Consider the following 22,632-nt stretch of genomic DNA (forward strand, 5'->3'; position numbering starts at 1 on the left):
GTATCGTTTGTGCACACAATCAAAAGTGAGTGCACTATGTACAATCAGTTATCTTGAGATTGGCAATAGATATAGACAGCTCCATTTCATATGCAGCAATATACGACCTGCCACGCACCAAATGCAGACTCGCGGTGACCACTATTTTTCATTGCAAGCTATTTGAATTTTGTACAGTACTGTACGAGATATAAAAATATCACAGTTACTGTGGCCATTAACAAAATGATAGGCAGCTCATCACGAAGCTGTTGAGTGATGCTATGTGGTGCATGAGAATCTCTTCTTATTTACCAAACAGTTTCTTTAAAACTGTTCGAGAAAGGCTGCAGTGCAACCTGCTGTGAACACTTCTCTTCCTGCAGTGTTGCGAAGGTGGGCAGAGATTGTTCAGTTCGTAACAGATGATACTCACAGCTGAATAGGTTACAGACAACTGAGGTGGCTGTCCCGTAAGAACAGAGGGCTGGACCAATGCTTTTCTGTGCACTGGCCGAGTGTTCTTGTGTGAGCTCTATTGAAGGTGTGCAGAATGAGTACTTCAGTTGCTTAATGAGTATGTGCACAAAGAGTGGCTGTAGGAGGAGTGTGAGTAATATAAAGATCAGTCAGTGCTTGTGCTAGGCTGCCCGTGCTAAACTCTTCATGCCCTGTCATCCTGCCCCTTCTTCTTGTCAGTTTTTCCACACTTTGCTCTTCTTACCATTTCTGCGGAGAACTTTCTCACTTTTTATCTTATTTATTGGTCCCCTTAATTTTTGATGGTGCTCTGGTGTTCACACTTTACAGTGTAGACACACACAGCCAGGCCTGGCATTTGTCAGAAGTTGACAAGAAAATTTCTGATATCTCGATTGTACATTTTCTTGTAAATTTTGTAGTGATATCTGTATGAAATTACCAGGGTGCCCATCTGTTAAACAGTCTGCTTCAGGGATAGTGAGTTGGTTCTGTGTTTCCTCACATTATGAAGGTCAGTTGAACAGCAGATACTGGCCATTTATGGTTTTATAATTGATTAATTATTTCTGATCAGATCTTCCTCCATATGATACAGATTACCCCCACTTACCCTGAACACCCCAAGTAACGTTTTGCCTGTAAGCAAAATGTAGAATGTATACAGCAGATGTTATTTAGCTACCAGAGGGACATTAACCAGCTTGACTCCTTTCTTGTCATGTTGTCCATTACAGAAATATGAACAACAGTATGTCTTTTGTAAATAACTCTGTGTATTTTTTTGATAATTTTTACATTGGCTGGAGCCTCAGTCATGGTAATTTTTTTTACTTGCACTGCCACATTTGACTGTAATAACCTTTATTTTATTGGTATACAATCCAGATTTTGGCCTATGGCCATTTTCAAGCACAAATCTTATTTATATGTCAAAAGATATCAGACTGGTATGAAATACAGGTGCTTGTTGAAAAAGCATATCTGGTCATATAGGCCAGATCTGTCATTAGTAAAAGTGGTAACACCTCTAAAATGCCAAAATATTCATTGAAGACTTTCATTTCTCGACCCTACAGCACAGCTGTTATGTGAAACTGTTAACCAGTAATCAGGTATGCGCATACCTGATTACTGTTTGGCATCTGTGTTCTGTTTAACAGTCTCATACAACAGCCATTTTATAGGATCCAGAAAGGAAATCCTTAATATATATTAGGCATTCATTAAGAATGTTACATGGTTGCTTTAAATTATGTTATGTACTATGGTCCTTGCTATTTCATATTTCCACATAGGCACCAGCATAAGTAACACACCGCTGTAGTCATAGTGCAACATTCCTGACAGGCCTTAGCAACATATTGTTCGGTACCTAAGCACAGTCTCCCCTAATGCCTGATTCTAGTGTCCAAGTCAGGTGGTTCTCTGGCCTACACTTTCGAATATGCCCAGAGGAAAAAAATCCAATAGTATCAAGTCTGGACTTCTCAGAATCCACTTACCATTCCACAGTGTCCAATAACGCTGCCTGGAAAAGTGTTGTCAAGGTGTTTTCATGAAATTGGCACAAAATGGAGAAGTGCCCCATTGCACATTGTCCACACCATCTCAGGTTAACAAAAGTTTGTAGCATGGGCACGTACCTCTGCGAATTCATTGTTTCACAGAGAATATGATGACCCATAAGAGTATCATTATGAATACCACACCACACAGCCAACGAAGGACATGACCTCAATTTTCCAATCACAACTCTATAGGACTGTCATTACTAGGACTTCAGTAATGGCAGTTATGGCAATTTATGAATTGACACACATGGAACACGGCTTCTGGTGACCATAAAATGTTATTCAGGATACGTGATTCTTCTTCCATCCAACGTAATGTGTCATCAGCTAACTCAATCCTAACATCACATTCTTCCAGTGACAATGCTTGGACGAGTCTGGTTTCCATGCTCTCCAACTGATCTCCTTCATTATCCGTTGGACTAAACCATATGATAAACTAGTTTCCTTTTGATATTGTCTTAGGGACTTCATGGAACTTTTCGCAAATGCCGCAGCAGCATTGGCTTTATCCTCTTCAGTGGCAACTCTCTTTGGGGACCCAGCTCCCCTTTGGGGAGTAACCGAACATGTACACAACAAATTTGCGAGTAGTCTCCTCTGGCTAGAGCAGCCAGAGATAGCGGCTGTGTGTGTGCGTGCTTGTGTGAATGTGTGTGTGTTTTCTTTCTTTTCTAAAGAAGCCATTAGCCGAAAGCTCAGTGTGTGAATATTATTCCATATAAGTTATTGATGTTTAAAACCCACAATTAAACTGCTGTTCATTGGCTAGTATGTGTCACCTGTGAGGAAAAACAGCACCAAGTAGCCAAACAGCTGCTAGTCATGAGCCAACAGCTGTTTGGCTGCTTTATGTTTTACTTGTTAGACAGTATCCTTCTGCTCGTCCTAGGGCAACTACAGTTGGGAAAGGACCTCATTTGATGTAGTAATTGTCAAAATAAGTAGTTTCACTCTTAATAAGAGAAGAAATAGTAGCTAATAAATAAAACTGAATATATTTAACAGCTGATAGTTGCTGAAGCTTTTGCTATTTAATATCCACTACAAATAATGTCATATTCTTTGTTATGTGCATGAAATATGTTTCTGTAAAGGTGCTTACATGTCAGTGTTGCTTTGTGCACAGGAAGCTATGCAGGAAGTGCCAGAAATGGATGACGAAGCTGGTGGAGGCGAAGATGCGTCAGCTACGCCCTCACCAGGATCACGAAAACGCCGCAAAACTTCCTCGGTTCTTCTCGAAGTGAAGCCCCTTCCTCCTGCAGGCCGGGGAATACTTGTATCTCCCGGTTTCAGGTAGCTCTCAATAAAAACACTTACATTCCAGTTTGTACATATTCTGTATTCTCGCTAATATGGTTACTGGTATAGATAAACTGTTTATCCATCATGAGGATAGAGAGGGCACAAAATGCAGAATGGCAATAGCAAGGAAAACATTTGTCAAAAAGATAAATATGCTAACATATAATATAAAACTAAGTGATAGGAAATGTTTTCAGGAAGTATTTGTCTGGAGTATAGCCTACTATGTAAGTGGCAATGTGGACAATAAAATATGTAGGGACTTCAGAAAGTAAGTTACACATCTCATCCCATGCTAAGACCATTGCACAACAAGAGTGGCGCATTGTCAGAAGAGAGAATGTGTTCCAAGTTTCCTGCTGACACAGTTCTGGTGCGGTAAGGATAACAGGTGTATCACACTGTGTGAGTGAAATGTGACATGGCAACTGGAAGCATACTCAAGAGTTGAATATGTGGGACGGTATGATTATTTTGGAAAAAACATCTCAGTTGTACACAGATTAACTGCAAAATTCTGTAATGGTATATGGATCAAATGTAGTGTCTCATCCAGCTGTAGTAAAATGGTGCCATCAATTTGACCAAGCCCACACAGACGTGAGTGATGCCGATCAGAAAGGAAGGCCACTGACATCGACCGTAGATGATAGTGTCCAGGAAACTGAGAAACTGATTCACTGCAATCTCTTACCATTGTGGACATTGCTCAGCAGATGTTCATTTTGGTTGGCAGTGCTCATTCTACTGTCTGAGATCATGTGCAGTATTGGAAATTGTGGTGTGCTGGGTTCCACGATTGTTCTCATCCACACACAAAAGGACAATATTTACAACACCTCTGGTCTCCTTTGTGTGTTACTCCTTGGAAGACATGATTTCCTAAACCACATAATTATAGGTTATAAGACATAGGTTTATCATTTCATATGGGCGACAAGGAGAGGGCCTGTGGAATGGAGACACACCTGTTCGCATCCATGAATAAAATGCAAAGTTGTTCTACGAACAGGGAAGGTCGTGGCCACTTTTTTTCAACTGTGGAGAAGTTGTAAACACAGTTCATACAGTGCAGTACTGACATTGCAGTGCAACACCATAAAGAACGAGAGGCATGAAAAATTAAGCACAAGCATTGTTCTCTGGCATGACAGTGCAACACCCCATACGGCATGTGTGACACAAACTTTGCTTCAGCATTTCCGATGGGAGGCGCGGAAGCATCCACCATACAATCCAGATCTCATCCTGTGTGATTTCCATCTTTTTCAGGAGCTGAGAGACTATTTGGGAGAAAGAGATTTTCCAACAAATGGGATGTTCACACAGTGGCTCTCGAATGGGTTTGTGGCAGATTTCTGTTACCTAGGAAGTGCACAATTGGTAGAACATTTTCACTCTTGTTTACAGAGACTGGGTGATTATATTAAAAACAGTGTCATGTGTCTTTGTCACTTTGAAGTGCAATGCACTATTCGATAAAAGTTACTTGGCCTGCAATAATAAAATGTAACTTACTTTCTGAAGACTCCTACTAGCTATGGACAAAAAGAGAACAAGAGCCCTTTAAATGTGATGCTACAGAAGAATGCTGATGATGTGCTTACTAATGAAGTGGAACTGGATTAAATTGGGAAGAAAGAAAATAGTAGCTTAGCTTGTCTAAAATTAGCAGTCAGTTAGTAGAACACATCCTGAGTATCAAAAAGTAGTCACTTTGGTAATGGATGGCAGTATGAGGGGGTGGGGGGGGGGGGGGCTGGGGAGGAGGTAAAAAGTGTAGAGAGAGTCCAAGGATTGACTACAGTATACAGGTTCAAGTGAATGTAGAATGATAACAATAACAGCAGCAGTTTAACAGTAGAACCCACTATTTTTTCCCAAGAAAAATTAATTTTATATTTTTTAGCTCACATTTTAGGACTGGAGGGTTTTGAACTATTTCTCCATTTATGTATTTTGTCACTCAGCAGTTACTTTGTCAGTTTTGCTATGTTATGTACTTTACACTGTAGCAGCAAAGTCCTGTATTCAATCCACTCTCAGACCAGCTATTTTCTTCAAGACAAATTAAAACAGTTGCCTCCATCTGGCTTATATTTTATTAGCATCAACAGTGTGTGTTGAAGGTGTTTCGGATACCATAAAAAATATGACTGGCACAGATAACTGTTTTAATTTACCTCCTAACATAAATAGTCACAACTTTTTTTAAAAAAAATGGCCTACATGAAGAAATTGAAGCCAACCCACCAGCAAAGCTGTGTGCGTTAAAGTGCCCCCTCCAAGACGGGCAGGTGTGCCAGTCCCAGATCGAATGCGTTCGGCGGAATAATGACGAGGGTCAGTGTGTCAGCCAGTTTGGATGCGGTTTCTGGGCAGTTTCCCACATGTAGTAGGTGAATACCAAACTGCTACCCTAGCTGGAAACATTTAGAACCTTTTCACACACTTTCGCATGAATGGCACTTCAAGCAGACAGTTGGGGTACAGTGGTGACGGGAAAAACATCTGGCAACTCCTTAAATTAGCACTGCCAAATCCATTAGTAACCGTGCCAATCCTGTGTCAATTTTTTCTTAATTTTCTCCTCTGAAACTTGCTGTTTCTGAAAAATATCCAGTCACATCTTGTTTACAGTTCCTTGTCAGATGCCATGCCTTCCAAAAATTGACTGCAAGAGTTTGTTCATTGGCTGGAAAAAGGAAAATTGTGCCATCTTAACTCTTAATACAACCAGGTCTAGCGCGGTAGTGGTCTAGCGTGGTAGTGTGGTGTTCTGCTCGGTGGATGCTGAATCGGTGTGCCGTATAAGAGGATTTCACTTTTAATACGTGACAGGCAGAGAGGAACAGAAGAATAGCAATACAACTTGCCATTCCAACCATGCCTGCATCTGTACAAATTCCAGACGTATTGTGAAGGATATGTGCTACCACTTGTATTTGCTGTCTTTTGGCCTCATTGTCAGTTAAAACAGTCATCGTGCCTTTCTTTTCAATATTTTATTATACTTTTTTCATCACTCTTTGAAATACAGATGCCCAAGTTATTAAGATTATCCTATAAATTGGGATCAGCAATGCTCCTCAATCGATCAACCCACCCGGCAAGTTGGCACCGTAGTTAAGACATCGGAGCAAGTCGAGATGAACAAAGCATGATAATACTATAGAGTGAGACGAGGTGGTACTGATGCTGGAGTCCCATTCGGGAAGGTGTCGGTTCAAATCCCCTTTGTGAAATCCTTGTTTAGGTATTACGTGGTTTAATGTTACCGAGTGAGGTGGTACTGACACTGGAGTCTCATTCAGGGAAGTGGCTGTTTAAATCCCAATTATGCAGTCCACATTTAGGTATTCCACAATTTCCTTAAATTTGTTAAGGTGGATGCTGGGGTGCTTCTCCAATCTGAGCTTATGCTCTGTCTGTAAAGAACCTTACATCAATGGAATATTGACTCTTAAGCTTCCTTTTTTTATTTGTATCTTATTTGTCTCAACATTGTATTCTTTGGCTTATAATAACTAGAAATAAGATTTTGTCTATTTTTTAACCATACTACTTCGTATGTAGAGCATTTTGATATGTTGTGCTATCTTTGTAAACTTTTTCAGTTACATTTAAAGTCAGTGCTACGTATGAAGCATTGTCCGAAATTGTACTAAATGCTTTCTCCGACAATTATTGTGGACAATTAGTTTGGGAGCTCGCTCGAAGTGTAAATGATCGCAGAAAACATACTTGATCTTTTAGTAAAAAATAATCCTGAACAAATAGGAAGCATTATGACAGATGCAGGGATTAGCAGCCACAAGATTGTTGTAGCGAGACTGAATACTGTAACATTCAAATCTACCAAAAATAAATGCAAAATACATCTATTTAAAAATGCAGATAAAGGTCCAGTTGATATCTTCCTAAGAGACAGTCTCCACGCCTTCCAATCTGAGTATGTAAGTGTAGACCAGATGTGGGTTAAATTCAGAGAAATAGCATTGACAGCAATCGAGACATTTATACCAGATAAATTAATGAGAAACACACGGTACACAAAACAGGTTAGAACACTGTTGTGGAAGCAACAAAGTAAGTATGTCAAATTTAAAAGAACACAAAATACCCAAGATTGGCAATGTTTTAGAGAAGCTCAAAATTTAGCACTAATTTCAATGCTTGACACTTTTAAAAGTTACCACAATGAAACTCTCTTTCGAAATCTGGCAGAAAATCCAAAGAGATTTTGGCCATATGTAAAGTACACCAGGGACACGACACAGTCAGTACTTTTTGAGAAAATTTAGAATCAGAGTTTGAAACTGACTGCAGAATGGTTGTACTGCAGCCAGCATACATTTTGCATAAGGACCATAAAGAGAGGATACGAGAAATTAGGGCTCGTACGGAGACATATAGGAAGTCCTTTTTCCCTTGTTGTATTAGTGAGTGGAACAGGAGAGATAATGACTTCTAGTGTTGCAAGGTACCCTCTGCCAAGTGCCTTACAGTTGCTTGTGGAGTATGTACATAGATGTAGAATGCTTTCACTGCACGGTAGCAGTGGTAATGTTATCAGTGACTCCCACTAAAGCAGAGTTACTAAACAAGGTTCTCCAAAATTCCTTCAGTGAAAAAGACTGAGAAAATATTCCTGAAATCAAATCGAAAACAGCTACCAATATGAGTAACTTAGAAGTTGATATCCTCTGTGGAGCTAAGCAGCTGAAATCATTGAAGCAAGTCTTCCAGTCCAGACTGCATACCAATTGGGTTCCTTTCAGAATATCCTTGCATAATAGCTCAGTACTTATCAATCATACATGACCACTTACTGGATGAAAGATCCATACCTAAAGACTGGAAAGCTGCACAGGTCACACCAGTACTCAAGAAAGGAAATTGGAGTAAATAGCATAGATTCAGGAAATACAAAGGGTACAATATGACACAACAGTAAGTTGCAGGAGGCTGATTGCTGCTGTGTTCTGAGAATACTTCATACTTGTATTGTAGATGCTGTGGCAAGTCTGTGGGTGCTATGGCATCGTGGTGAAGAAGTGAGATCCTGGCAGTTTTGAGGTATAACTTCGCACATGGTTTAAACACAGACCAATGCTTTGAACAAATGATACTTGCAGTCAGTGATGTGTGTCCACAACATAAAACTATATTCAGGTGGTACAGAGAATTCCAAACAGGGAATTTCCCTCTGGAGGAAGCTGAGAGGATGGGAAGGCCACGATCAGCTGTTACAGAGGAAAATATTGATGTTGTGAGGAAAATGCTTGATGAAACCAGGCGAGTGACCTATAAGCAGTTAGAGGATACCTTAGGGCAAAATGCACCAGCAATCTGTCTGATTCTGCATTATCCCTTCTGAGTAAAGAGCCTTTGTTGTCTCTGGGTGCTGCATAGGGTGCCACATAAACTGACGAACGAGCAGATGACACAATGTGTGACTTAGTGTTGGGAGATGTCAGAGAAGTTTTCTATGGGACAGTCTTAGTATGTGAATAATATTGTGACAGGTGACGAGCCTTGGTTGTACTATTGTGATGTGCTGATTAAGCCTCAAATCGAAGTTTGGGGCTTTGAAGGTGACGACACACTCTTAGCTGTCAGAAAATTCTGATCAGGAAAGAAGAAAATGGTAGCTGTTTTCTTAAAACCGAGTGGAATTGTGGAGCATGTTGTTTTGGACACACAGAAAACAGTCACAGCTAAGTGGTACACTGAGCAGTGCCTGCCGAAAGTCATTCAATGTTCGAAGAACCTGCAACCGAAGTCAAGGTTCCTCCATCATGACAATGCTCCAGCTCATTGCGCCAAAGCCTGCACCAAATATTTGCAGGGTACAGGACTGAAACTTCTTGAGCATACTCCTTATAGTCCAGGCCTTGCTCCTTGTGACTTTGCATTGTTCCCGCATGTGAAGATGAAGTTGAAAGGAGTGTGGTTTTCAAGTGATAAGGACCTCCTGAGGGCTTGGGACAATGAGTGTGCTTTTGAGAGAACTGATTTAGCAATTGGTTTTGGAGGATGGAGAGGTGTATTCAGTATGGCAGAAATTACTTACAAAAAAATTAAATAACTAAAGCTGTATTGCAAAACTTTCCCGGTACCTTTGTATAGCTCTTGTGAAGCACAGCTACCTCTTTATTGACAGGGGATCTGAAATTGATTCCATATTTCTAAATTTTCAGAAGGTTTTTGACACTTTTCTCATAAGCAGCTTCTAATCAACTTATGTGCCTGTGAAGTATCATTTAGATTCATTGCCCCCATCAGACAGATTACAATTCATAGTAATTGATGGAAAATCACTGAGTAAAACTAAGGTGATATCTGGCATTTCCCAAGGAACTGTTACACCCTCTGCTATTTGTAATCTGTGCGAACAATTTAGGAAACATTCTGAGCAGCCCTCTATTCTTTGCAGATGATGCTGTCATTTACCACATAGTAAAGTCATCAGAAAATCTAAACCAATTGCAAAATGATTTAACACACAATATCTATATGGTGCAAAAATGGCATTTCTCTCTGAATAAGGAAAAGTGTGAAGTCATCCATGTGATTGCTAAAAGGAATAATTAAATTTCAATTACATGATAAATCACACACATCTGTCAATTCAATTAAATGCCTAGAGATTAGAATTACATATAACTCATATTGGAACCATCACACAGAAATTGGTAAGGGCAAGGCGAACCAATGACTGTGTTTGATTAGCAGGACACTAGAAGATACAACAGAGTTCTAAGGAGATTGCTTACATTATGCTTGTGTGTTCTCTTCTGGATTATTGCTGCATGGCATGGGGTCGTAACCAGATAGAAATGACAGGGGATATCAAACAACTTCGAAGAAGGGCATCTTTCTTTGTATTATCGCATAATAGGGGAGAGAGTGTCGCTGATACGATACACAAGTTGGGATGGCAGTCATTAAAACAAAGGGTTTCTCATTGTGGTGAAATATTTTCATGAAATTTCAATCACCAACTTCCTCCTCTGAATGTAAAACTATTTTGTTGGCGCTCATCTACATATGGAGAACTGATCATTGTAATTAAATAAAAGAAATCAGATCTTGCACTGAAAGATTTAAGTGTTCATTTTTCCAACATGCTGTTCAAGAGTGAAATGATAAAGAAATAGTCTGAAGGTAGTGCAAAGAACCCTCTGAACCCCCTAGTAGCACTTAAATGTGAACTGCAGAGTAATGACAGTATTATGAAAAGGATGGTCAGACAGTCAAAGACAGATACAACAAAAAGACTGCTAAACAAGTAAGCTTTTGGCCAAAAGGCCTTCTTCTGAATTAGACAACATTTAAACACACATTCACACAGAGACAACTCCCACACACACATGACCACTGTCTGTGGCTGCTGAGGTCAGACCAATGCCACAGCAGCCAGAGACAGTTGTCGTGTGTGTGTGTGTGTGTGTGTGTGTGTGTGTGTGTGTTTTGTCTATTTCGGAATAAGGCCTTCTGGCTGAAAGCTTGCGTGTTTGGTAGTCTTTTTTTTGTTGTTGTGTCTGTCTGTAACTCAGCATCTCCACTATGTGGTGAGAAGCAATCTATCATTTTTGCAATATTGTCATTATTCCATCTAGGATTTTTTAGTTGTAGAGAATCATATAAATGCAGCTGTAGATGTTGTCAGTGTGACAGTTTTGAAAACATTAGTGATCATTTTTTGTTCAGGGACATATATTCACTGAGTGCTAGCCATGCACAGCATGGTCTGTCAAAATTTGTCCAATTTATGAATACTTTTAGTTTTGAAATCTTTAGAAAATAATTTGTGGAGGGACAGAGAACAGCAATATGTTCTGCTGTCTGACTGGGCACAAGTATAAGGGAGTGTGGCCTGCGGCTCAACACGCACTCTGTGTGCTGCCCGGCAGTAGCTCTCTCAGCAAACTTGTGGTTAAATGGGAACAGAGGAGCCATTGCCCACCATTAAGTAAGCTGAGCCTTGTGGAGGGATAAGCATTCGGTGGCAAAACTGCACACATTTTAAAGGGAATGTGGGCAAGAGGAGAAAGGCGGGAGTGGGTGTGCGCATTCAGCTTCTGGGAGGGTGGTGGAGCTTGCACCCCACCTCTAAGTTCATCTGACAAGGATGCTCTTGCGCATGGGTGCTGCGTGCTCTAGACATGTTCCATAAGACTTTTTGGTTTTTCTTTTAAACTGTAGATTCTCTAAAATACAGGGAAGCATTTTGTTTCAAAGAGTGCAATAGTTTCTACTGTTTTTTCTCTAATTCAGAACTGAGAGCAGAAGTAAATGTGACTGTGAAACACTTCCTAGAAAAACTCTTATGCAGGTGTCTTGTATAACATACTGCAAACAAAAAACAGCTGCAGTCTGACAGAGAACACACTTAACACCATTTTCTGGAAATTATCTGTGACTCAAAACTGTGATACAGATTCTAAACAGAGAGTGAAGAGACTGAGTTCAGATGGAATGCAAGTGGACATTATCATTGTCTGTATTTTGAAATAATTGATCACATTCTGTGTTAGGTAGAACAAGATTCTCTTTCATAGATAAAGATTCTCTTTCATAGATAAGCTGGAATTTTTTTCACCTGCCTTATCCTAGAAGTATGGAAATTACCAACTAACATTTCCTGACTATCACATAAACTATCATGAATCTATGGATCACTCTTAGACTGTGTTGTTCTGAAAAATGAACTCATTGTACTGTACAGTTTGCATGAGTTCTCTTCATAGATTGTGTATGAGATAGTTTCATTAATGAACAAACATTGCCTGATTGCAGAGTTCAGTGAATTCTATAAATTACCAACTTTAGTATTCAAAATTGAATATGCTACATCTTCCATGGAACAACCTTTCTCAGTTCTTAAAGGAATCAGCATGTATCTAAGAAGCACACAGTCACAGGAAATACTAAGTGGGTGAAGTCCACTTTCAATAAAGAAGCAAACTCTTAACATTCTCAAGAGCAAGCATCTGTTTTATGGTGATGTCATAGGGGAATTCTTGTGCTTGTCCTAAGAAAGAAGACTTGAACTGATGTATGAGTTACTTTTTCGTAAGTAAATCCCTGCAAACCCCAATTAATTGAGCTCAGTATAACTTTTACAGACTAGGCATCTGGAACCCCTTCTCCCCCTCCAACCCTTCAGTTTAGTGATCAAGAGAACAGCACACCCACCAGATTTGTTCATGAGACGCCAGTGTTTTTGTTGTTGTGCTCTGAGAAACTGTGTTTGACCAACAAGATGTAACCACTGCTTCAGTTTGAAAATGTAGAACTTATTCCCTCACCCCAACTGTCTCTCTCTCTCTCTCTCTCTCTCTCTCTCTCTCTCTCTCTCTTTAAATCCATCTACATTTCTCCATCCTGTAGCTTTCAGTCGGCTATCCAGTTTTATGGCATAGTGCTCTTTTCAGGGACAAGCCACTGAAGACCGCTATGGCAGACCGTAAGTCTGTCAAGTTTGCAGACGGCGTCCAGCCGGGTGAAGGCACGTCACCCTCTGGAGGAGAGGACCTGCCATCACCTCCTCCACCTCCCCGCAAGCTACCAAAAGAGAAGCGCTTCAAGAAGAAGAAGAAAAAGAAGAAGGTGAAGGTAATGTTGGCCGCCAGTAGGCACTTCTCAGAATTTCTGCCCTTTGGCTGTATCTCCTCTGCACTGACGATTTCAGTTGCTGCCTTCATGAACGTAGTGTATTGGTCACCTGACCAGCTTTCCCTTGTATTATGTGCACAGTTTTTGAGCCAGCTACGCAATACTGACAGAACTCTGACAAAGAGAAAAGACTACAGGAGGTGGAACACAATGGACTCTCATTCAGGTAATGATGTTTCCTATTGTTAAACTAAATAGCGCAAGGTAAATGCCAAGATGGTTACTTCAAAAAGGACGCAGCTGATATTCTTCCCCATTATTCCCAGTCCAAGCTTTTACTCAGTTTCTAAGAACCTCGTCATCAGTGGCACTTTAAACTCCAATAGTTTAATTGAGAGAAAGATGTAATAAAAGGACTCACCATTGATTAATCAACTTGAAGATGTGGGAACTGATAATTGTGTAATTTAGTCCCTGAAGAATCAACAATCATGATCATTGTCTATAGAAGAATTGGCACTTCATTAAGGTACTGAACTAAAATTCAGGAGCAATTCTCAAACTCTTGCCTGGCTATACCGATTTACATTTATCTTCTGGATTCCTTTTAAATCATTTCATGTGAGATCGCTCCACAGATCAATGGAACATTAGCTCTCTCTCTCTCTCTCTCTCTCTCTCTCTCTCTCTCTCTCTCCCCCCCCCCCCCCCCCTCCCTCCTTGGAGACTTTCCCTTTGCCTGTTGTGGTGAAGACCCTGTTCTTGAGACTGCAGGTCAGATGTCCACTGAAGGCTAGTCACCATTTCCTCATAGATATGATTATGTCTTCCTGGAGTTGCTACAGCTCACTGTTGTGTCCCTTATTGGGCCTAACACTCTTGTAAGGATTTTTTGTTCCTTGAGCTCTTGTTTCCTGTAGATAAAAAATCATTCAGAGGCATAGAATACGGAGGCACCAAAGGGCTGAGGATAACACAGCGGCTGGTCAGTACTGTTGGGCTTTCGAAGCCTGTTCAGACAGTATTTGTGTTGTATTACTACTGAGTTGTAGTGATTGAGTGTAAGGTTCTTGGAAAGGTACTTGAAAATCTAAATCCTGTTGCAAGAGTGGTAGACCAACTCCAACTTGGCACACATGGTATAGATAGATGAAGTCTACTCTCCTAAATACTTGAGTGCAGGGAGTTCATGAAAGCTGGTGTCTTCTTGCGAAATTACAGATGGGGCTCCCTATATGTTGAAATGAACTCAGTTTTTTGTATACTGACCCTCAAACCGGTCTTAGCTGCTTTGCTGTGGAGGCGTAGTAGTTGGTGAGTAGCCCTCCTCTATATTTTTGGCTAACAGGGCAAGGTCATCTGCAAAGGCCAGGCAGGGTACATTGCAGTTCTCATTCTCTTATCCGATCTTCATTCCTGTTCCCGGTAGTAGTGTGCAAGTCCATTCCCTTGTAATCTTCTCCAGTAAGCAGTTGAAGAGTAAGCAATCAGAGGCCATCTCTGCAGGAATTTCTTGTTTCAGTAAATTTCACAGTTCGTGATGAAAGGTTTCTTCTATAATAAAGTAAATGTTTAATAAACTTTGCCTTTTGCTAGCATTTATTCAATAATGAACACGTCACTGGGTAATTTTACGATATCCAGCTCACTGAAACAATTATAGTTTATACAAAAAATAATAATTTCTTACTACATGAAACTGATGGACCCCATAACAAATTATACTCCCCTGGAAACCATTGCTATTTATACTCCATCCAGTACATACCAATTACATAAAGAACATTCCTTCCTAGTGCTAATAATACAGTGTAACAATTTCCACTTTGTGTGTTTGTATGTATAAACTGTGTGAAATAAGCTTATTTAAAAGTCCTTACAAGTACTGGGATAAATATGCTCCAACTTGAGCTTATTTATTCCAATGCTTCAAAAAGTTTTTGAGTAAGCTTATTTCATACAGTTATGCTATTGTAATTGTTGTTAATAATGTAGTATAAACAACATGTTTCCTAGTTGCCCTCTGTAACTCATTTGCCTTTTTAAATATTAATTAATCACACCCTGTTCTTTTTTCAGCAGAATTTTAGCAGTGTTCAGTATTATAGTTTTATATAGGCATCATCATAATCATCATCATCATCATCTTGCACAGCTTGCAGCCCCTGGCTGAGTCTTCTTGGAATGTAAACCTGTCAATCTTTTCATACCATCGCACCAAATTTCCCTCTCCATTCCATCAAATCTCTTTCGAACGTTGCTTCACTCCAGTGATCCATCTGTCTGCCTCAAGGTCTCCTACCTCCTGTTGTTATTTCATGAGCCTGTCTTGGTTTCCTGCCAACTACAATTTCCTTTAACATGCATATGTGAGTCTTCCCTTCTCAGTCTCTCACCATCTCATTCATAACTCTGTCCGTTATAGTTAGTCCTCTCCTACTTCTTTGAATTTACTTTAGCCTGCTAACCTGCTTGTCCTTCATTACCACTTTTCCGATATATATGTGAGTATTGGAGCATAGTTGGTTCCTTTAGGTGATACATCATTGCTCTGTACCAGGGTTACTCTACAGTTAGCCACAGGCTTGCCTTCCCCTTTCACTAACCACCTTATCATTCCTCCCACTGTCTTCTGTCATACTCCCAAGATTCTTGAAACTTTCCACTTTCTTTAGTACTTTCCCTGGAATACTTATCCGTCGTTGTCACCATAGCTTCACACTCCTTTGAATTAAATTTCACTTCATACTGTTGTACTATTTCCTCCTGTACATTTAGCTTTCCTTGTACCTCTCCTTCTCCATTTCCCTACATCATTATATCATCTGCATACACCATTGGTTTCACAGTTTCATCTCCTTTCCATGATGCCACTCCTGCCGTTATGTCTTCTGAAACAGTGATGGAAAGCAGTAGGACAGTGTACTCCCTCATTTCATCCTGTTTTTCTATTCTGTCAACTCACCTCAATAAATTTCCTTTATCCTTCTCATAGTCGTCCTTCCAACTCCCCATCTCTGAAGGATTCCCTGGTCTTTTGTATAAATAATGAAATATTTATATTAAAATAACCTCCAAATTATTGCTTATTTGGTAAACTCAAATAAGTTTTTATAATCTGGAAACACAGCACTTTACACCAGTATCACACTATTCTGGCAGTAGCATGTTAGTGGGGTGTAAATGTTTAGGGTGAATGGTACTAAGAAATTTTAAATGTCAAGTTCTTCTATAAAATGGATATTCCTCAGCAAAACTAAGCAAGCCATGGTAATCAGCAAAGTAAAAATAATAATTATTTGGAATTAATATCATGATTAACTTTGATATTCACTAAATAACTATTCCCTGAAATTAAATTTCAAGAAGGGAAAAGGTTTGCATTTATTTATTCTTAAAGGGTTACTAGAAGTGGAGATGCTCACTTTGCTGTATTTCTGTATCAATCAGAATATTTTAAATTTCACAGAATATTTAATTTGTCAGAAGTAATCATTGAATAAATTTGATTACTTACAGTGCTTTCATAGACAATACAATTTACCTTTCTTTCTGTTTGATCCTAGAACACTGCAGACCACAGTACAAACAGAACTTTTACCATGCCTCATAGTTTAAAGAAGACAGTCTGGGTTGTGCCTCTCCCGTGATGCCCTCATCCTATTCAGGAAGTCCTTCAGACAACCTAACAACTCATTTACTTGAATTTTCATCTAATATCCTAATGAAGCAAGCTGATCACACCTTTCCCTCTACACTCACACAATGAAAAGGAAATCTCTGTCAACATAAATTGTTTGTATGCAACCCTAGAAAGAGTCTTCCTAACTCCAGTATGTGTGACATGCAGTCAGGTTCTGAACACATTTGATGTATTTTTTTATTGTTGTTCTTTACAGGTAAAAATTATTAGACACCTCAATGTAGAAGAGGTTGTCGAGGAAGATGATGATGAAGATGATGACAGCTCACCCCCACCACCTCCGCCAGGTTCACCTCCGCCACCTCCTGCATATCCATATCCTGCATACCTGGCTGCCGGATATGCATATCCTTATGCTGGTGAGTGATTTGGGTTGTATTTCTGAAATGTATTTGTGCTGCTTGATCTGTTTGCTGAAGGAAATTTGTAATGGTGTAGTTAAATTTTTGTACCCAATTTAATCAATGAGTGCATTTTGTAATATTGTCTTTATATTGATACTTTGCGCATATTCCTGCTACATTCAGAGAACTGAAGAGTAACAGTTAGGAATGTGGAATGTTTCCCAGCAGAGTATGTGAATTATTGCAGAGTGGATTTTGTTGAAAGATACTTTCCAAGAGGATTAATTTTATGATTCTGTTATAATCAGGCATTCCTTTTCTCAGTTAGGTACTTCCTCTGTGAAAGCCATAAGCATGTTAAACTTTTGGTGTGACACTGTGTGCTATGGATATCACTGTCCACAAGACTTGTGTTAAAATGGGTGATTTTACCTGGGAAGTTTTAGAGAAATCATGAAAATTTGTTCATTTGTGGTTTTTGGGGTACTTTTTGCAAATTTAAATTTTGCCACCAATTTTTGTCAGAACTATGTTGTTGTTGTTGTTGTTGTTATTGTTATTGTGATCTTCTGTGTGACTGGTTTGATGCAGCTCACTATGCTACTCTATCCTGTGCAGGTCTCTTCATCTCTTTAACCACTGCAGCATGCGTCGGTTTGAACGTGCTCACAGTATTCAAGCCTTGGTTTCCATCTACAGTTTTCATCCCCCACATTTCCATCTATTGCTAAAGTAACAATTATTTTATGCATCTGAATGTGTCCTATTAACTGATCCCGTAGTCAAGTTACGCCATGAATTTCTTTTTTCATCAGTTTAGTTCAGAATTTCGACGTTAGTTATTTGAAAAATACGCATCTGTTTTCAGCATTCTTCTGTAGCACCAAATTTCAAAAGCTTCTTTCTCTTCTTGCCTGAGTTGCTTGTCGGCCACATCTTACTTGCTTACGAGGCTACACTCTGAACGAATTCCACTGGATGAGACTTTCTGACACTGGATGACACTGTATATTAGATATTAATAAGAAGCATAAATTAGGAATGCCTGGAGGAGTTTCAACCAAATTTGTATAAAAATACTCTGGGTGTAAGATACCCATACTATGAGTAGAGGTGGGGGGACAATGAGAAATCTGAAAATGTCCTGTGGTGTGTCATTCCTGGATTCGGGGGTTAGAATTAGCCGTGGTATTCCTGCCTGTCATAAATGGTCCCCTGTAGGGTTTGACCTCCATACTTCCAAATTTTTTTCCAAAGAGCAAGCAAATTTGGGAACGGCGCATTACATGGTGCATCACGTCCATCGGGCATTGAGATCTTTAGCCTGCTTTCTCATTGTCGCATTGCATTGCAGTCCCACTCACTCTCCATCTCTTGGGTGAGGATACATTCCTGGGTGCAGTTTATGCCATCCACTTTGCTGTGTTGCTTTCTGCGCCAACGACGACCATGGACTTCTTTGCACCTGATATCCAGCACGGTAGCCAATCCATTGTGGTGGGGCCGCCATGTACCCTGTTGGTTGTAGCCCCTTGACAACACAGGGATCACTGTGCTGATGCTTGCACCGTTAACTCCCCATGTATGCCAAGGAGTAGATGCCTATCTCCCTGGGGCATCAGGGCTCCAGGCAATGGGCATCCTGCCAGATGGTCCTTGCTGCAGCTGGGTGGTGCCTGTGGGGAAGGGCCTTGGTCGGAGTGGGTGGCATCAAGGCGGATGACACGCAATGAAGCGTGGCACATCTTCTCTTGCTGGTGGCCAGCCGCCAGCAGTCTCTATGCCTTCCAGGATTCAATTGAATGCAAACACATATGACCCCAAATCGTTTACCTCCCTGGCCACACCTTGGGAGGAACAAAAGGCTAAGAATGGCAGCCCTGGTACCTAGTATGTACGAGATCTGATGGGTAATCCTTTGTGTCCACGAGCCTCACTTCTTTGTAGAGCATGTAGAGGACACGTTTGGGGAGGTGTAGGGCTTGTCTAAACTGTGGTCTGGGTCAGTCTTGATAAAAACAGCACCCTCTGCCCAGTCACGGGCATTATTTGCTTGTGACAAGCAGGGTATTATCTTCCACAGGAATCTTCTTTTACAGTCCAATGATGAGCTGTGTGCCAACATAGAACGACAAGGTGTCCACTTCATCCAGCACGTCCACCAGAGTCCAACGGATAACCAGGTTGCCACAGGTGCTTTCATCTTGGCCTTCAAGAGCAACACATTACCCAAGAAGGTGAAGGTGATCTATGGCTGTGATGTCAAGCCATATATCCCTCCCCCAGTGCGGTGCTTTAAGTGTTGGAAGTTCGGCCATATGTCTTCCCATTGTGCTTCCAGCCTCATATGTCGAGATTGTGGTTGTCCATCCCATCCCAATACTCCGTGTGTCCCACCTCCCACCTGTGTCAATTGCGGAGAGCACCATTCCCCTTGCTTGAGGATTCTACAGAAGGAAAGGAAAATAATGGAATACAAGACCCTGGACTGACTGACCTACACTGAGGCTAAAAGGAAATTTGCAAGGCTCCATCCCTTGTGCACGACAACATCTTACACTGCCACTATTACTACTTTTACAGCCCCATCTGTTGCACCAATTCGTCAGCTCTCAGAGCCGTAAGACCACACCTGCCCCCTTGATGGTGGGGGGCACTTCCCTCCCTGTTGCTCCTGCACCACCTACCTCGGGAGCGGCACCTCCCTAACCATCGGGGACATCAGTCCCCTCTTCTAAGCCAGAGAAGCGTAAGTCTTCTTTGGCTTCTCTCACTAGGAGGGTGGCCCTTGGGTCACACCCTTCCCAGGTTCCTACCAGTGGCAAAGCAGACACCAGCCAGTGACTGAAGACACCACAGGTAACTGGTCGTACGGCTTTGTGGTCCTCTTCAGTCCCGGAGACTGAATCAAAGAAGCCCTCCCAGCTAAAGCAAACCAAGGAACAGCACGAGAAATCGAAACCGAGAAATCAAAACCGAAGACCCCTAAGAACAAGGAACGTGTGGTGGGACCCACACCACCGCTACCTACCAGCTCTGCCTCTGAGGATGAGGTGGAGATTCTGGTGTCCATTGAGGACCTAGATCTTGCCGGACCCTCAGACATGATGGATGTCGTGCCCACAGGTCCTCATTCAGTGGCAGCAGGTGAACCAACGGCGTAATCTGACTCCTCAGTCCCTTCACACCTTTTTCAGCCGCAGACAGTGTCATTCTCCAGTGGAACTGCTGCGGTTTTTTCCACCACCTTACTGAACTCCGCCAATTTATCAGCCTTCACCCTTTCTTCTGTACTGCTCTCCAGGAAAAAGGGATGGATGGTCTTTGTAGTCTGGTCCCTTCAGCCCTCACAAACCAACCAACCAACTGTTTCGTTCCTGTAAGTAGTTGACTTGGAATATTTTGCAAGTATGAAGTGCAATCTGCTCATATTAGTGGTGTGCAATATATCAACCAGGTTGCGAGAAAAGGCAGTGCAGTGACCCAGTAATTTTGTTGGTGTGTTTTGGGGTCAAAGATCATGTCACAAGGCTGAATACCATGGATAAATTTAACATCATCTTTGGAATCGTGGGGTGACTTATCTTAGAAGATAGGTTAAAACACACCAACCTACATTTATAGCATTTGTAGATTTTGAGAAAGCTTGTGACAGTGTTGACTGGAGTACATTTGTTAAAGTTCTTAAGATGGTAAGAGAAAAATTAAGGAAGTGAAAGTATGTGCACGACTTGTGCAGAAACCAGACTGCAGTTAAAAGAGTCGAAGGACGTGAAGGAGAAGCAGTGGTTATGAAGGAAGTGAGACTGGGTTGTAGCTTATCCTTGTACATTGAGCATACTGTGAAGAGACCAAGGAAAAATTGGGAATAGGAATTAATGTTCAAGAAGAAGAAATAAACACTTTTAAGTTTGCTGATGATGCTGCAAACCTGAGAGACACTGTAAGGGATTTGGAAGATCATTGAATGCAATGGACAGTATCTTGAAAAGATGGTATAAAAAGTAAAACAAGAGTAACAAAATGCACTCAAATTAAATCAGGCAATGCTGAGGGAATTCGATAAGGAAATGCAACCCTGAAAGAAGTATGTGAGTTTCACTATCTGGGCAGCAAGAAAGCACTTCTGTAAAACGAAAGTTTATTACCATCAAATATAAGTTTAAGTGTCAACAAGTTTTTTCTGGCGTATTTGCCTGGAGTGTAGCCTTGCAGAGAAGTGAAAAATTGATGATAAGCTGTTCAGACAAGATGACAATAAAAGCTCTTGAAATGTCGTGCTACAGAAGAGTGCTGAAGATTCGATAATACCTAATTAGGAGGTACTAAACCAAATTGGGGGAAAAAGAAATACATGGCACATGTTGACTAAAAGTCAATGGTTGATAGGACACATCCTGAGGCATCAACTCGGTTATGGAGGGTAGTGAGAGAGAGAGAGAGAGAGAGAGAGAGAGAGAGAGAGAGAGAGTTTTTGTAAGTAGTTTCAAATAGATGTAGAGTTCTGTAGTTATGCAGAGGTGAAGAGGCTTTTACATTATAGTGTGGACAGACGCATCCAGCTACACTTACATCTATGTAGAACTCAGCAAGCCACTGTATGCTGCAGGGCAGAGGGGGCCATGTAGCACCCTCTATCCTATTCCATTCACAAATGAGAGTGAAATGATTGTCTAATATGCCTCTATACAAGCTCTAATTTTTAATATCATGCCTTCCTCATCCTTACACAAAATGTACATTGGCGTCAGTAGAATCATTCTGCAGTCAGCTGTAAATGCAGGTTCTTTAATCTTTGTCAACAGTCTTACGTGAAAAACAAAAACAAAAAAATGTCATGTTGCCTCCAGGGGTTTCCCAGTTAAGAACTTGGGTGTTGATCACATCTGTTGGTAACAAACATGGTAGCACACTTCTGAATTACTTTGAGGGCACCCTTTAGTCAAACATGCTAGGGATCCAAAACACTCGAGCAGTATTCAAGAATGGGTTGCACAAGTGTTCTGTGAGCTGTCTCCATTGTAGATGAGCTACACTTTCCTCAGACACTCTCAATAAACCAAAGTCGATCATTCACTATCCCAACTATCCTTAGATCCTTGTTCCATCCCATAATACTTTGCAACATTAGGCCTAGATATTTAATCAGTGTTACTATGTTGAGCAGGACACTACCAATTCTGCATCTTAACATTATGGGATTGCTTTATCTACTCACCTGCATTAAGTTATGCTTTCCTACATTTAGAGCAAGCTGACATTCATGGCACCAACTAAAAATTTTGTCTAAGTCACCTTGTATTGCCCTACAGTCACTCGATGATAACGCCTTTCTATACACCACAGCGCCATCACCACACAGTCGCAGTTTGCTGCTCACCCTATCTTCCAGATCATTTATGTATATAGAGAACAAGAGCAGTTCTATCCCAGGAGCACTTCCGACAATACCCTTGTCTTTTATGTATACTCACCATCAAGGACATTGTACAGGGTTGTATTATTTAAGTAATCTTTGAGCAACTCACATTCATGGTAACCTATTCCATATGCTTGGACCTTTGTTAACAGTCTGCAGTCTGTGTTAGATGCTTTCTGGATATCTAGCAATATGGAGTCT

At 40.8% G+C, this 22,632-nt stretch overlaps 1 protein-coding gene across 1 annotated transcript in view; it reads left to right on the forward strand.

The window, feature by feature from the left end:
• Positions 1 to 22,632, forward strand: part of LOC126215390 (serine-rich adhesin for platelets-like) — a 267,306-nt gene that overhangs the window by 240,275 nt on the left and 4,399 nt on the right. The window contains exons 15-17 of the mRNA XM_049942097.1: positions 3,163 to 3,332; positions 12,785 to 12,965; positions 16,865 to 17,027. Of these exons, the coding sequence (XP_049798054.1) occupies positions 3,163 to 3,332; positions 12,785 to 12,965; positions 16,865 to 17,027 (514 nt within the window). The remainder of the gene's footprint in view (positions 1 to 3,162; positions 3,333 to 12,784; positions 12,966 to 16,864; positions 17,028 to 22,632) is intronic.

The sequence above is a fragment of the Schistocerca nitens genome, chromosome 12, assembly GCF_023898315.1.
Source record: "Schistocerca nitens isolate TAMUIC-IGC-003100 chromosome 12, iqSchNite1.1, whole genome shotgun sequence".
In the NCBI taxonomy this organism is placed as follows: Eukaryota; Metazoa; Arthropoda; class Insecta; order Orthoptera; family Acrididae; genus Schistocerca; species Schistocerca nitens.